The sequence below is a fragment of the Ursus maritimus genome, unplaced genomic scaffold, assembly GCF_017311325.1.
Source record: "Ursus maritimus isolate PB19 unplaced genomic scaffold, ASM1731132v1 scaffold_24, whole genome shotgun sequence".
Classification (NCBI taxonomy): Eukaryota; Metazoa; Chordata; class Mammalia; order Carnivora; family Ursidae; genus Ursus; species Ursus maritimus.
In genome coordinates this window covers 961,770-977,125 of record NW_024424897.1, presented here as the reverse complement: position 1 = coordinate 977,125, position 15,356 = coordinate 961,770, and the positions used below count along the sequence as shown (strand labels likewise).

General features: G+C 66.5%; 1 protein-coding gene across 1 annotated transcript in view; it reads right to left on the bottom strand.

Annotated features, from left to right (window-relative positions):
• Positions 1-1,575: 1,575 nt before the first annotated feature.
• The window catches only part of FASN (fatty acid synthase), an 18,169-nt gene continuing 4,388 nt past the window's right edge, over positions 1,576-15,356 (bottom strand). The window contains exons 9-41 of the mRNA XM_040639962.1: positions 13,461-13,648; positions 13,172-13,361; positions 12,497-12,591; positions 12,255-12,389; positions 11,961-12,164; positions 11,697-11,812; positions 11,210-11,385; positions 10,919-11,110; positions 10,756-10,836; positions 10,449-10,637; positions 10,011-10,190; positions 9,729-9,932; positions 8,758-9,062; positions 8,120-8,509; positions 7,622-7,786; positions 7,421-7,539; positions 7,104-7,258; positions 6,771-6,974; positions 6,450-6,600; positions 6,184-6,362; positions 5,981-6,100; positions 5,676-5,798; positions 5,345-5,568; positions 5,068-5,266; positions 4,795-4,946; positions 4,592-4,683; positions 4,214-4,365; positions 3,870-4,115; positions 3,432-3,620; positions 2,917-3,147; positions 2,615-2,835; positions 2,424-2,522; positions 1,576-2,307 (exon numbers count right to left, since the gene is read on the bottom strand). Of these exons, the coding sequence (XP_040495896.1) occupies positions 1,918-2,307; positions 2,424-2,522; positions 2,615-2,835; positions 2,917-3,147; positions 3,432-3,620; positions 3,870-4,115; positions 4,214-4,365; positions 4,592-4,683; positions 4,795-4,946; positions 5,068-5,266; positions 5,345-5,568; positions 5,676-5,798; positions 5,981-6,100; positions 6,184-6,362; positions 6,450-6,600; positions 6,771-6,974; positions 7,104-7,258; positions 7,421-7,539; positions 7,622-7,786; positions 8,120-8,509; positions 8,758-9,062; positions 9,729-9,932; positions 10,011-10,190; positions 10,449-10,637; positions 10,756-10,836; positions 10,919-11,110; positions 11,210-11,385; positions 11,697-11,812; positions 11,961-12,164; positions 12,255-12,389; positions 12,497-12,591; positions 13,172-13,361; positions 13,461-13,648 (6,056 nt within the window). The 3' untranslated portion in view covers positions 1,576-1,917. The remainder of the gene's footprint in view (positions 2,308-2,423; positions 2,523-2,614; positions 2,836-2,916; positions 3,148-3,431; positions 3,621-3,869; positions 4,116-4,213; positions 4,366-4,591; positions 4,684-4,794; positions 4,947-5,067; positions 5,267-5,344; positions 5,569-5,675; positions 5,799-5,980; positions 6,101-6,183; positions 6,363-6,449; positions 6,601-6,770; positions 6,975-7,103; positions 7,259-7,420; positions 7,540-7,621; positions 7,787-8,119; positions 8,510-8,757; positions 9,063-9,728; positions 9,933-10,010; positions 10,191-10,448; positions 10,638-10,755; positions 10,837-10,918; positions 11,111-11,209; positions 11,386-11,696; positions 11,813-11,960; positions 12,165-12,254; positions 12,390-12,496; positions 12,592-13,171; positions 13,362-13,460; positions 13,649-15,356) is intronic.

The following is a 15,356-nucleotide window of genomic DNA, read 5'->3' as shown; positions in this document are numbered from 1 at the left end:
TCCAGGCCCATCAGGGCAGACTGGCTGCTTCTGCCGCCCGTCTCGTACACCCTACTGACTTCCGGTCCGTGTTCTTTCAGCCCAGAAGGGCTTTTGAAATCTCCAGCTTTCATTGTAGACTTGTCTGTTTCTCTCTTCAGATCGACCACCTTTGTTTCCTGTGATTTGGAGCCATCACGGAGCATAAAAGTTCAGGATCGTTACATCCTTTCAACCAGTCGACTCTTTTATCATTTTGAAATAACCCTTTTTCTTTTTCTTTTTTTTTTAAGATTTATTTATTTATTTGACAGAGAGACAGCCAGCGAGAGAGGGAACACAAGCAGGGGGAGTGGGAGAGGAAGAAGCAGGCTCATAGCGGAGGAGCCCAATGTGGGGCTCGATCCCAGAACGCCGGGATCACGCCCTGAGCCGAAGGCAGACGCTTAACCGCTGTGCCACCCAGGCGCCCCTGAAATAACCCTTTTTATCCCAAGTGTATTTGTTGCTCTGAGACCCTTTCAGTGTTGGCACATTTCCAGAACGTGCCAGAATGGCAGCCCTTCCCACAGGGTGACAGTATCCAGGTGGGAACGGCCTGTGTCTGTACACCCATCCATCCACTGGGGGACACCTCCTGGCCATCGTGAGCAGTGCCGCTGTGAACACTGAAGCACGCCCGTGTGAGCCCCGGTGCGTAATTCTTCGGGGTATATACCTAGGAGTGGAATTGGCTCGTGGTAATTGTGTGCTGAACTTTCTGAGGAATAGGGAGGGGTCCCGGTCCGTTTCTGGGCTCAACACGTCCCTTTAGAAGCCTAGAGGTGGGCCTGACCACCCCCCCAGCCCCTGGCTCTCTGGCTGCAGGGTCCAGCTCTCCCTGCTCATTCCCACCCATTGGGCCAGAACTCACACCTCGCCGCACCCCATGGATCCACTGGTGTCCCCGTCACCCCTTGGCTCTCAGGGTTCAGATGCTCAGGGGACCTCCCTCCCCGACTTCCTCCGATCTCCCTTTGCCCAAACCAACGTGACGGTCAGTCTCCTGTTCAGCTTGGCGAGTTGTGCACACGGTAGCCTAGGTGTTGCTGTGAAGGTGTCTCGGTGGTGAGACTCATCCTTATGACCACCTGACTCCAAGTCAAGGTGACGCTCAGTAATGTGGGGAGGCCTCCTCAAGTGAGCAGAGACCCTGGACAACAATCCCAAGGCTTTTCTGAGGAGTAAGGAATTCAGGCAGGAAGTAGCAGTGCAGGGGCCCCAGGCTCGCCCTGGCTGATCTGAAGGGCCCAGCGGTAGCTCGTATGCCTGTCCTACTAGCTCTGCTCCTCTGGTGAGCGCCCACCCCAGCCCTCCAGGAGCCGGGCGCTGTCCCCGTGTCTGAGGGCTGCAGGGAGCAGAGGGGCACCCCCCCGACTCCCAGGAGGTGGCAGGCCCGTGCTGGCCCCCACGGCAGCTGTCAGAGGAGGGAAGAAAGGGTGACTGGAGGCCAGAGCTCAGGTGGGGTTTAATTGTGAGCAGGCCCTGCGGCCTTCACCAGCTTGGTGTAAAAACGGACACAGTACTCGACGCCGACCGTTACAGAAAACTCCAGAATTCAAGCAGCAACGTGAATCATGTTTCTTGAAAAACGAATACAGACGAACACAGAACGGGTGCCCCGTACGCCCTGGGCTGCTCCTTTCCACAGGCCCCTGCATCATGGGGGCCCCAGGGCTGGGGCTCCTGCGCCGCCGGCCTTCACAGGGTGGACGAGGCCCTGGCGTCTCCCCAGCGACGCAATAAATAGGAGAATCGAACACAGGACTGAGGAACAGACCCACGCGGCACACCAGGCCCCCGGGCTGACCCTTCACAGACCGGGGCGGGTCTCCGAGTCGGCGGCGGCGGCGCACGGGCACGGGTCCCACCGGCAGGACCCCCCCGGCCGCGGGGCGGCTAGCCCTCCCGCACGCTGACGCGCGGCTCGGCCAGGGAGCCGTGGATGATGCTGACGATGGAGTCCAGGCCGCTGCCCTCCAGCAGCGTGCGGTGGTCCCCCTCGATCACGTGCACGGACACCTTGCCGTCGCACACCTGCGACAGGCTGTAGTCGGCGCCCAGGCCCTCGCCGTACACGCTGCTGGTCTTGGCGCGCAGCAGCGTCACGTTGCCGTGGTAGGTGGCCCGCGGCGCGTACTCCTCGGCCGCGCGCAGCTTGTAGTAGAAGGAGCGCGCGGCGAAGCTCAGCTCCCGGCGGTCCAGACCTGTGTGGCTGCGCTTGATCAGGTCCACGGCGGCCGCCACACGCTCCTCCAGGCCCCCGAGGGGCAGCAGCGCCTCCAGCACCTGCGGGACGGGGCGCAGGACGGGGCTCTGAGCGGCGCGACCACGGGGTCGGACAGGGCCGAGCACGCTCGGGCTGCAGGGCGCCCCCCGCCCGGCCACCGGCTCCCCGCACCCACCCTGTCGTGCTCCATGTCTATGAACTGCTGCAGGAAGAAGCACATAGCCTCGGCCTCAGCTTCGGCCTCGCAGCCCCGGGTCATCTTGGCGCGGTAGCTCTGTGAAGGGAGAAGGGGCTGCTGCAGCCGCGGACTGCACCGGGACCCTGGGGCTGGGGGTGGGAGCCCGCTGTCGCTACCGGGGCCCTCACCTGCGTGTAGGCCAGCACGTAGGTGTGCGAGCCGTCGAACAGGAAGAGGCTGTTGTGTGTGGGGGCCGGGCTCTGCTGCGTCTGCAGCTGGAAGCACATCTCGAAGGCCACGCAGGCCCCGTACGAGTAGCCGGCAATGCGGTAGGGCCCCTCAGGCTGCACCTGCCGGATGCACTCGATGTAGTAGGCGGCCAGGCTCTGGATGCTGTCCAGGGGTGCAGCTGTGGGGCAGAAGGAGGCTCAGCGCAGGCAGGACACACACACCACCCTGCCTTACTGGGGGGAGGGAGGACGGGTCTCACCTCGGGTACACTGCAAGCCATAGGTGGGGATGCTGAGCTTGGCGGCCAGGCTGTGGAACACGGTGACGGAGCCTTCGATGGGATGCACCAGGAACAGCGGCCGCTCCGAGCTCTGCACCGAGTTGAGCCGTGTCAAGGTCGGGCCCTCGGGGTTCACCAGCAGGGTGCTCAGGTTCAGCTGGGCCTGCTGACTGGTGGAGCTGTTGTCCTTGGGCGTGGGGGCTCCCAGCTCTGTAAGGAGGGGCAGATGCCAGGGAGGGCCAGGGCCACACAAGGTGCTCCACGCGCACACACCCACCCGACTTGGGCTGCTGGTGGCCAGGGCCTGAGGCCCCAGTAAGGGCTCACAGGAAGGGGCCCGATGGACAAGCCCTGACCTGGGAGGGCGGCTTAGGCTGCTTGCAAGCCTGCAGCACAGAGAAGCACCCGTGCTGCTCCAGGGATAGAGGAGCTGGGGCCAGGGTGGCCCAGGGACCCCCCCCCTTTTCTCCAAGTCTTCCCTCATAGCCACATACCGTCAGCTGTGCTGGCCTTCGAGGAAAGCTCCTGCAACTTGCGAAGCGTGAGCTGCCGGATGTCCCGCATGGACAGCACCAGGTCGTGCTCACGCTCCAGCATCTGGCGCACCTCCACGCCCATGAGCGAGTCCAGGCCCAGGTCCGCCAGTGTGCTGTCCAGGTTCACGGTGGCCAAGTCTCGGATGCCTAGGGACAGGTACTTGGTTGGCAGTTCAAGAGAGGGGGAGGGGAAGGGCCCTGGGTGAGTGCAGACACCTCGGTGGCTAGTCCCCTTCCCATACCACCATCACCGTGGTTATGGCACGTGGCCCCCACCCAGACCACCGGCGCCTGTGCCCTCCTGGAGCAAAAAGGCACGGCTTCTCTTCCAGCCAGGGAAGCTGCAGCTAGTGGGAATTGACGGTGTGCCAGTGTGGGGGTGGTGGGCTCTCTCACCTAGGATGTGGGCCACCGCCTTCATGAGGTCCTGGTGGGTGCTGCCGTCGCCCTGGGCAGTGGCCTTCTTCTCAGCCAGCACAAAACTGCTCAAGACGGGGTGGGGCTGGTTCAGGAAGAGGTCCAGCACCTCCAAGCAGGAGGTGATTCGCTGAGGCAGGGTCCCGCCAATGACCGTGTCGTTGGAGCCCATTGTCTCCAGGACGACACCCACATCGCCGATGGCGCCCCACTGCACGGCGAGGCCTACAAGAGTACAAGGGCCAGTGGGCCAGGGGTGAGGGGGGGCGCCCGTCGGGGCAGCAGCAGGTGGGGGTGACCGGGCGAGGAAAGAGCTGGCTCACCTGGGAGGCCGTCATGCCGGCGCTTCTCACACATGCGCTCCATCGTGGAGTTGGCGAAGCCGTAGTTGGCCTGGCCAGCGTTGCCGCGCCCACAGCTCACGGAGGAGAAGGCCACGAAGTAGTCCAGCTCGGGGCATGCTGCCCGGGTCACCCTGTGGGTGCTCGAGTCACACCCTGCCGGCTGGCCCAGCCCACCGCCAACGCGCCCAGGAGCCCCCGCCTGCCGAACTGCCTCTACTTCCCTGAACCCCCAGCTCAGGCCTGTTGCCTGGTCCCTGAGTGGCAGAGGGAACTCTGCGTTGGGGTGCACACAGCCCAAGAGAGACAGCTGCTCCCAGCACGCGCCAGGTCAGAGCCAGGCCGTGCTGGGGGCCTCACCTGTCCAAGTTCACGGTACCACTGGCCTTGGGCTTGCTGACATCCTGGAAAAACTCGGGGGTTTGGTTCTCCAGCATGGCGTCTCTCAGGACCTGGGGGTGAGGGGTGCTTAGCATCTGCCCTGACCTGACGGCTCGGGAGGGCTCAGCCTAGGAGGGCCTTCCCTGGGGGGCCTGCTCTGGACCCTTCCGAATCACACTCACCATGGCCAGGTTGAAAACACCTCCCACAGGCCCCAGCTGTGTGGCCTCCGTGATGAGGCTCTGGGCCCCATCTAGCGAGCTGGCGTTGCTGGTGGACACCAGGACCTGCACGCCCTGGCGCCTCCACTCACGGACTTGCTTGGCCTGGTAGCCTGTGGGCCACAGGGCAGGGCGGTCAGGCCAACTGGGCTTCTAGCCCTGAGAGCACACGCGGGCCGAGCTGACCAGGTGTCCCCCCACCCCCACCCCATCCCGACCCTCAGGCCCACTTACCTGTGCGGATCCCAGAGCGAGAGGTCAGCACGAGTTTCTGGGCCCCTCGCAGCACAAGCCACTGGGCCAGCTCAAGGCCGAACCCGCCCAGGCCCCCAGTGATGACATAGCTCTTGTGGGCTGGGCAGAAAGTCTTGGACGCAGCCGTCATCAGCAGGGGCCTGGTCACCTGCGGCACGGCCTCTTGCTCCTCGAGCACCTGCAGCCCAAGCAGCACCCCCGCTCAGGCACTGCCCTCGGGGGCCGGAGCCGGGGGTGCCGGGGGCCCTGCGCTCACCTGCACGACCACTTTGCCGATGTGCTTCCCTTGGGCCATGTAGCGGAACGCGTCCTCCACCTGGTGCTTGGGGAACGTGGTGCACTTGAGCGGCTGCACCACGCCGTCCCGGATGCCCGCCTGCAGCAGGCCCGCCACCTCCCGCCACTCGCTGCTGGCCTCGTCGAAGAGCGAGTCCAGCAGAATCCCGTGGAAGGCCACGTTTTTCAGGAAGATGGCCATGCCTGGGTGGGCAGGGGAGAGGGCTCAGCATGCATGGCCCCCAGCTGACCCTGTGGACCTCGCCCCACCAGGGGCCTCCTGTCGCCCGCCTGCCCACGGCCCAGCTCACCCAGCTGGTGGTTGTTGGAAAGGTCGAATTTGCCGATTTCCAGGAATCGGCCGTGCTGGGCCAGGCACCGCACGCTGGCCTGCAGCTTCTCTTCCGCCAGAGAGTTCAGAACCAGGTCGACACCTTGGGGGGGCAGTGGGGGAAAGACAGGTCCTCCTCGTCACAACACTGGTCTGGGTCCAGAGGACTGGACCTTGTCCCCGCCCAGGCCGGGTGAGGAACAGGAGAGGAGGAGGATGGGAGCACGGGGGACAGCGACGGATGGGTGTGCCGGGGACGCCGCCGGGGGTCCGCGGGCCGCTCACCCTTCCCGGCCGTGTGCCGCAGCACGTGTTGTTCAAAGGACGTGTCCCGGGAGTTGGCAAAGCTGGCATCGCTCAGCTGGGGGAACCTGGCCTGGAGGTACGCCCGCTTTTCGGCTGACCCTGGCAGGGAGAGGCACATTGCTGAGCCACGCAGTGGGGCTAGGCCGACAGCCCTGGGCTCCCAGGAGGGCCGGTGGGCTTACCCACGGTGGTGAAGACGCGGCAGCCCAGGCTCAGGGCGATGGCGATGGCGGCCTGGCCCACGCCGCCCGAGCCCGAGTGGATGAGCACCGTCTCCCCGCGCCGCACGCGTCCCCGCACCACGAGCGAGTAGTAGGCGGTAGTATAGACCACAGGCACGGACGCCGCCTCCTCCAGGGTCCTGCGGGCGCAGCGTAAGAGCTCAGCTCTGGCCAGAGCCTCGGCCGTGGCCACGTGGGGCGCCGGGCTCATGGTCCCACCAACTCACCAGCTAGACGGCACATCCCACAGGAAATCCTGGGACAGCACGACGGAGGTGGCCAGGCCTTCAGCGGGCACCAGCCCCATCACGCGCTTGCCACTGGCGTCCCGGCCAGAGAACTCCATGCCCAACATACATTCCCGGGCGGCCCATTTCCCTGGGGGTAGATGGTGGCGGTGAGCCCCACATGTCCCCGGAGGCGCCCAGTGTGCAAGCTCAGGCCCGAGGAGCCTCCAGGGCCCTGAATGCTGTGGGTCAAGGAATCCTCTTCCCAGTCCCTGGCCTGGAGCGTTTGCTCTGGCTGTCCCTGTAGGGGACAGTCCGTACCTGGGATGGCATCAGGGGACAGCTTGCCCGTGGCCAGCATGATGTCTCGGAAGTTGAGAGAGGCATAGTTGACGGTGCAGAGGTAGACGCCGGGCTCAGTGGGCTGGACGTGACGCAGAGGGGAGCAGACCCAGCGGATAGAGGACAGGTCCCCCCGGGTGAGGACGTTGACGAAGGCATGCTCGGTCTGCTCCTCTGGCAGGCCTGACCGCAACAGGGAGTGCGGCTGTCACAGGGGCTTCCCAGCCAGGGCCCCCAGCCCCGTCACCCTCAGCCCACCCAGCCATAACGCAGGAGCTGGTGGGGGTCCGGGAGGCATCTTGGGGGGCTCACCACGCTCCAGTGGGAAATGGCGGAAGGCCCCCCAGGACCCGTCCCGGTAGACATTCATCACGAGGTCCCCCTGTAACACTTTCTGCAACTCTGAGGAGCTCGGGTCCATCTTGGGGACAGGGGACGTGCTGCTGAGGTTGGATACCAGGATGCATCTGCGGGCGGCCAAATAGGTGAGGGGGAGCTGGAGGAGGGGGAGAGGGCAGGGGGAGGGAGGGAGAGAGAGGGCAGGGGGAGGAGACCGGGAAGAAGGGGAGGGGGAGAGAGAGGGGTAGAGGGGCCTGCAGCTCTGGCTGAGCTCTGTGGCTGTCTCTCACCGAATCCGGTGCCCGCCAGGCTCCCGTCGGAGACAGTTCACCATGCCCACGACGCCCGAGGTGGCGCAGCTGACAGCCGTCAGCCACACGGGTCGGGACGAGTTGTCGGCCATGACGTTCTGCAGGACGAGGGAAGGGCTGGCGTCTGGGCAGGTCCCCAGGCCCGTGGGCATGGTGCTGGGGGGCCGGGCAGAGACTGACCTTCAGGGAGTCCACCCATCGGAAGCTGGTGTCCTCCACGGGCAGGAAGACGGGGCTGTCCCGCGGGGCCGGCCGGCGCAGCAGGAAGAGCGCCGAGCCGTAGAAGGAGCGCTTCAGGGCCGCCAGGTGCAGGGACGCTGCGGCGAACAGACCCTCCCACTCATCCTGCGGGGCGGGGTGGGGCGGGGTCCGTGCTCAGCCAGCCTCCGGCCCCGCCCCCCGGCCCCGCCCGCCCTAGCGACCCTCCAGCGGCCCCCTCATCCACCGTGGGCGGGGCCCGTGCTCAGCCAGCCCCCCGGCCCCGCCCCGCCCCCTGCGACGCTCCAGCGAACAGACCCTCCCACTCATCCTACGTGGGCGGGGCCCGTGCTCAGCCAGCCTCCGGCCCCGCCCCCCGGCCCCGCCCCGCCCCTTGCGACGCTCCAGCGAACAGACCCTCCCACTCATCCTACGTGGGCGGGCCCGTGCTCAGCCAGCCCCCGGCCCCGCCCCCCACACCTGACTCAGGAGGCTCTGCGGGCCTCGCTGCTCCGGGCAGGTGAGGAAGGCCACCGTCTCTCCCAGGGGGTGTCCTCGGAGCAGGACGTGCAGCAGCAGGAAGCCGCCCTCCTTGAGAGCGGCCGCCATGTTGCCGAGGGCCGTGGCTGGGTCACGGAGGGGGGCCACGGCACAGTTGCACACCAGCAGGTCGGCCGCGCCCAGGCTGCTGGGGGCGGGGTCTGCAGGGTCCCACTGGCCCTGGGCCATGCCGTATTCCTGTAGCTTGGCCTGGGCAGCCTCCAGCGCCTGCGGGTGGCGGTCCGTGGCCGTGTAGTCCAGCTGCAGCATGGGCTGCGTGTTGAGCAGCGCCGGAACGCGGGAATACAGGCGGCCATCACCAGCCAGCACCTGGAGGCGGGAGAGCTTCCTGGATCAGCTGCCCCCCAGGCAGGCATCCGGATCCCAGCTGGCGGACACCTGCCAGAAAGGCCCGCCTGCCCACCCTGCTGAGGAGACCGCCAGCTAGTGTCCTCCCCGCCGCGCCCACCGTCCAGCAGGGCGGAACGGTCAACGACATGAGGGCGGGCTCGGCACAGCTGCTGACCCGGCCCTGGCGTCCCTTACGTCCGAGCCTGGATCTGGGTGCCCACACCCACCTCTACAATGTACATCCTGGGGCTGGTCAGGTTCTCCAGGGCGGTGTCCACGCAGGCCTTGAGTGCCGGGGAATCGAGCAGGCCACTGAGCAGAGGGTCGTCGTGCAGCAGGGGCCTCTGCTGGGCCAGCAGCTGGTCCAGCTCCAGCTGCAGGCTCCCGTTGAGCTGGAGCTGGCAGGCGGCGGCCAGTAGCTGAGGCAGGCCTTGCTGTGGGGGCTCCCGGGGGACCTGGGCCCCATCCAGCCCAGGTACCACCATCTTCAGCCCCTGCTGGGCCACCTTGGTCTGCAGTGCCTGTGCCAGCCCTGGGGAGGTGAGAGATGGGCACTAGGGAGGAGTCTCACCTGGGCCAATGTGCCCTAAGCCCCCCATACAGCAGGTGTCTGCTGAGAGCAGGGGTCCGTCAGCAACCAGGACCCACGTGACCCTGTCCTCCCAGGGCCCACTGTCCGGCCCTGGCCCTGGATAAGCAAACAGATGGGAGGGACAGAGCAGGCAGACTGGTCCTCTAGGACTAGGAGATAGCCCACCAGGTGGGTATCATCAAGGCAGGAGCTCCACAGAGAGCAGGCTGCCTGTGGAGCGTTGGGCTCAGTGTCCTGACATCCCCAGCTGCACTCCAGTCCCCCGCTGATCATCCCCCACCCATCAGCATGGGTGCAAGCCCTCATGGGGCGGGGGGGGGGGGGGGGAGGGGAAGGGGTGCAGTCTGCCGGGCCAGGTCCCCGTGGCATCACACCCAAGTGGCTGGCCAGGGATGCAGCTAAGAAGGACCAAATCTGTCCTTGTGCCCTAGGCTGCCCCTGAAGACCGGGAGCCTCTCCAGGAGACAAGACTTGGCTTCCTGTGAAGCGAGAGCTTGTCAGGCTGGAGCGGGTCCCAGCGAGGGGCTGCGTGGGAAGCTGAGAAACTCCCTTTTGCCAGAGGCATCCAACGGAGGCTGGAGCACAGAGGCAGGGACTGGGCCTCACCCCTGCACAGCTGCAGCTCCTCCTGCAAGGCTGCGTTTCCAGCCAGGAGCCCCCCCTCCACGTGGGGGGTGAAGCAGAACTTCTCCAGGCTGGGGGCAAGCTGCTCCTGCTGCCGCCTCGGGGCCACGGAGGCGTGCAGGCCCGAGATGAGGACGCCACCGGCCGCTGTGCTGTTCAGACAGCTGCTCACCACCACGTCAGCCACTGTGGGGAAGAGCTGGGTGAGCGTGGGCCGCGGTGGCCCAGGGACGCAGGCGTGGGGGGCCTGGGACACGGGGCTACCTTGGGCCTGGCCCTTGAGTGAGTACACCTTCTGCCGGTGAGTGGTGGGGTCGATGTGGATGGAGGTGATGCGGGTGGGCAGACGCAGGGTGCGCTGGACGATGCCCAGGATGGACATCTGCAGCATGGTGTCCAGGAAGGTCACCCAGTTGTCCTTCCACAACAGTTGGCCTGTGTTGCCTGTGGCAGAGGGGCCGTCAGCGTGGCTGGGCTGGGTCTCTCGCGCGCATGGCACCCTCTCCTCTACACGCCTCGACCTGGGAGCCCCCGGTGGCCCGTCACACCCAGTACAGCCCTCCGTCCACAGGATTTGGGCGGCGAGGGAGTCACACGGCACCTGGATGGGATCCTGGGCAGCTGGTCAGGCCCAGTGTGGCCTAAAGGGAGGCGGCCCCAAGGCTCGTTCCCCAAGCATCAAGGGAGGACGTGGCGCCCTACCTTCAAGGTTGGTCTCCAGAATGCCCTGGAAGTAGGGGCCATAATCATAGCCACGTAGCCGCAGCTCCTTGTACACATCCCCCTGGGACAGGCGGAACGTGGCTGTGGGGTCCGTGGGGTCTGCGGGGTCCGGGCCATCCCCGCGGTCGAAGAGCTTGGGATCAGGGTCCTCCCACTGGTACACCTTCCCTATGGGTGGGGGGCACAAGAGCCTGAGGTGCGTAAAGTGGAGCCGGCAGCCAAGGGTGCACTCAGAGGCCAACCCCCACCAGAGAGCCTGTGGCCTGGCCGGACACCCTCTGCTCACCGCTCACGATCAGGTTGCCGTTCTGAGACACCTCAAAGGTGCGGGAAGCCTCCAGGAGCCGAACTTCCAGGGCCACAGTCCCTGTGGACAGCAAGGCCAGACATGAGCATCAGGGGCGGCGGTCAGCATTCCCACCCTGACCCCGGCAGCTACCCCGTCTCACCGGACTTGGGCAAGATGGTGGCCTGGTGCAGCGTCACATCCTCAAACACCACAGGCACGTCTTCCATGTTCTGGCTCAAGGCACGCGCCAGCACCTTCCAGGCCAGGCACAGGTAGCCAGTGGCGGGGAAGAGGACGCGGCCATCGATGCAGTGGTCCACCAGGTAGTGGTCAGGGGACTCGGGGCTGGTGTCTGTGTGGGCTGGACCTTAGTGCCAGTGCCCAGGAGGGAGAAGGCAGGCCCCGCCGGCCCCCTTGCCCCACCCCGCCCCTCCCCGCAGCCCCTGCTCACCGATGTTGTAGACGGTGGCTGCGGAGGAGCCGCTGGAGCCGCTGGGGAAGTCCCCAGCGGCAGGCACGTCCCACACCTGACTGTGGTCCCACTTGATGTGGGGCGAGATGAGAGGAGTCCCCCGGGGCACCGGGAACTCCACGGGTGGAAACAGGCCATTGGGGTTGGCATCGATGCTGGGGGGTGAGGGAAAGGTGTGATGTGCACGCCTGGCGCCGGGGGCCTTGCCCAGGACTACCCTGTCCCACCCACGGCCAACTGCCTCCCACCAGACCCCAGAGAGCATCAGGACGGGGTGGGGGGCCATAGCAAGGGAGCCTGGGGTGGCCCAGCACCCTCCAGCCCACTTCCTGGGGACGACCTCAAGGCCACCGAGGGGCCCTAGTAACACGCTTTGCTGTCAGGGAGAAGCTCCGTGTGGACAACCCCCCCCCCGCCCGGGAACCTGGCCCCCTCCCCAGCGGCCCAGCAGGGGCAGCCGACCCACCCCAGCAGGTGCAGCCTGCCCACGTTCCTGAGGAAGAACTCCAGGTTGTCCCTGTGGTCCCTCTTCATCAGGGGGATGATGGCGCAGCTGGCCTTGAGGCCTCTCTTCAGGACGGCCTGGTGAGGCAGACGGGCTTGGCCTTCCTCACTGGCTCCCACCTCCCCCCAGGCCCAGACCCTCGGCTTCTCTGGGCCGATGCACCAAGACCCCCGTCCCTCCCGGAACCGCCAGCCTTCCTCGCCCCCGGCCCCAGCTGGTGTGCACCTGCAGCAGGGCATGGGGGGCTATCTCCAGCACCACGGCGTGCTCGGGCACGTGACACAGCGCCTCCTGGAACAGCACGGGGCTCACGAGGTTGTTGACGCTGTATTCCGCCGAGCACATGCGGGCCAGGCTGCCCTTCCACTGGGCCTCAGGGATGGAGGTGCTGAGCCAGCGCGCCGAGCGGGGCTTCGGCTCCCGGATCACCTGCGCATGAGCCGCGGTCAGCGGTCAGCGGGCGGGGCCTTGGCTCCCACTGCCCCGCCTCCAGGAGCCCCCGTGGGGCGGCCAGCCCACCTTCTTGAGCGCCCGCAGCAGCGTGGGTGCGATGGACTCCATGAAGTAGGAGTGGAAGGCCATGCCGCCCGTCCGCACCTCCTTGGCAAACACACCCTCCTGCTTCAGCTGCTCCATAAATGCAGCCATCTCAGCCTAAGGACAGAGGTGTCAGGGCTGGACGAGTGCTTGGCTCCCCACGCAGAGCTCCCCCTGGGGACGGGGAAGGGACTTGGGGACAAGCCTTGCCTCCCAGGGCCCACCTGAGGTCCTGAGATGGTCACCGTGTCCTCGGAGTTGTGGCACGCGGGCACAATGCCAGGGGGACAGCGCTGTTTACACTCCTCCCAGGACAAGCCTGTGGGCAGGGATGGCCTCAGGGGGCGGGCTGCGGGGAGCCAGGGCCCCCACCCCAGGGGAAGGCACTGCCCAGGGCAGGCCCTAATGACGGGGTGCAGTAATGACAGCCGCGGAGTGGGGCCTTTATGGGGCACTTTCGCTCCCGCTGCGTTTGATCTTGAGGCAAGGTGTCCTCCCTGTTGTCCCACAGGCGGGGAGCTGAGCCCTGGACACCCGACAGGCCACCGAGGGCCTCGGCCCCTCCCCTGCCAGCCCCTCAATGTGGTGGCTCCCTGAGGTGTCCCTCTTGCCCAGCCCTGCCTGCCCAAGGCACGAGCAGGTGCCAGTGGAAGGGACCCACAGCGAGTCACCGATGCCGACTTTATCAAAAGCGCTCTGGCTTCTTGTGTAGAGGTGGGGGGGGGGACTCTCGTCCCCACGTGGCTTCAGACCAGCTTGAGGCAACGGCGCGTGCTGATGCCCGCTGGCGAGCGTGCTGGGCACCGTGTGACCATAAGGAACGCAGGGACAGCACCCCCACCCCAGAGATCTCGAGGCCAGGGGGAGAAGCGGGATGGGGGAGCACAGGGGACACCCACCCACGGCCGCCATGGCCCCTGGCGGGATGTTGGCCTCCTTGATGCACTGGCCCCTCCAGTAGGCAGTGAGGACGGCCTCCTCCTGAGAAAGGCAGCCGTCTGCGTAGCCGCAGGCCACCTCCCCCAGGGAGTGCCCGATGATGCCGTCGGGCCGCAGGTCCATGGAGGTCAGCAGGTCTATGAGGGCGATCTGGGGGCAGGGGAACGTGACATGTCACGCCAGTCTGGCCACCCGCACTGTCACAGCAGCCCCATCCTGCCCACTGGCCCCCAGACCCCAAGGGCACACCTGGATGGCGGTGAGGCACACGAACGAGTGGATGAGGTCGTCGAAGGTGGTCTCGTCTGCGCTCAGCAGCAGCTTGGATACCTGCAGACCCAAGGGCTTCACGGCCTCGTCGGAGCGCAGGATGGAGTCTCGGAAGCTGTCCAGGCGCATGAGGCTCGACCCCATCCCGCGCCACTGTGTGCCCATCCCTGTCCCAAGGAGAGGTGTCAGGGGTGGTGGCCGTCAGCCCCAGCCACCCGCTCCAGCCACCTGCTCACCCTCCAGGGAGGGCCCGGGGAGCAGCGTGCTCACCAGAGCAGATGAACCAGAGTGGACGCCGTCCGGTGGGCGGCTGCTGAACCTCCTGCAGCTCCAGACTGCTGTCCTCGGCTCCCAGCACCGTGTAGCCCCGGAACGGCATGGCGCTGGGGGGGCTGGCCGCAATGTCATTGAGCATGCTCACGAAGGCCGCGTCCCGGCCGTGCTGGTGGCCCTGTTCCAGCAGGCACCGCACGGCCTCTGGGGTGCGCCCGCTGGCCTGCAGCAGACGGGGCAGGGTGACGTGCGGGGTGGACGGCGAGGGTGGCTGCAAATTGGGCCTGAGGATGACGTGCACATTGGAGCCGCCGAAGCCAAAGGAATTGATACCCACGTTGCCTCCACGGACGGGCAGGGGCCGGTCCACCACCTGCAGCCGCCCTTCCCGAAGGGCAGGGATCTCAGGGTTCGGGCTGTGGAAGTGTAGGTTGGGGGCCCAGACCCCGTTTTCCAGGGACAGCAGCACCTGTGGGTGGCTCGCAGTTGGTGGGGCAGCTGGCCCTGGACTCCCTGCATTGCTGTGTGGGGTCGGGCCTACCTGTCCCCCAACCTTACCCCTCCACAGTGCAGGGACCCAATGACCTCACCACAAGCCCTTTCCCCTCTCTGGGCTTCATGCCTCCACCTGGGGCCCTAAGGCGCCCCCCAGATGGATGGGCTGTGGGCCTGGACACAGAGGCCCCCTCAGCCAGGGCTCCCTCCAGGTCCCAGTTCTTGCAGAAACTGTAAGCAGGTTACTACGTCAGCCCGAAGGAGCTTAGAGCACCAGGAAGCCCCCACCGCACCCAGAAGCTGCCAGTGCGTGGTCTTCCCACAGGCCACCCAGCCCCCTCCTCTGGCTGAGTGACCCACAGGGAGCAAAGGTGGACACTGGTCATAGGCTTGTGCCCTGCTGTCCGGTCCTCGGTGGCTGGCACCCTGCGGAACCCTCCCTTTCCGGGCAGGCAGGATGGCTCCAGACCTGCCCACCTACCTTGGCCAGCGCCGCGAGCCCCGAGGCGGGCTCTGGGTGCCCCATGTTCGACTTCGTGGACCCAATCAGCAAGGGGTCCCGGCGGGTGGTGCAAAGGGCTCGGTCAATGCCGTTCAGCTCCTGGGGGTCGCCGACCTGTGCAGGACAAGAGGAGAATCAGGACCCTGCCCCGGTGCCTCTCGGCGTGGGGCATGGGGCGTGGGGCGTGGGCGGGGCTCTCACCTTGGTGCCCGTACCATGGGCTTCGATATACTCGAGGGACTCTGGGGCCAGCCCAGCTGGCTCATACAGGGAGCGGATGAGCTGCTCCTGTGCCTCCCCGGAGGGGAAGGTCACACCTGTGGGAGGAGCCAGGCCTCAGCCCAACCAATGACCACCCGTAGCAGCCCGGCCCGGGCCCCTCCGGCCCCGGCCGGCACCCACCTTGCTCCTTGCAGCCATCGGTGTTGATGCCGGCGTTCAGGATGGTGGCGTACACGCGCCGGGCCAGGGACTTCTTGGTCAGCAGCATGACCACCACGGCTTCCGAGCGGCAGTAACCGTTCCCTGCGTGCAGGGGGCACCTCAGGCCCAGGGGCTCTGCTGATCCGAGCCCCTGGGGCCAGGACCTCCGGCGCCACCCCCCT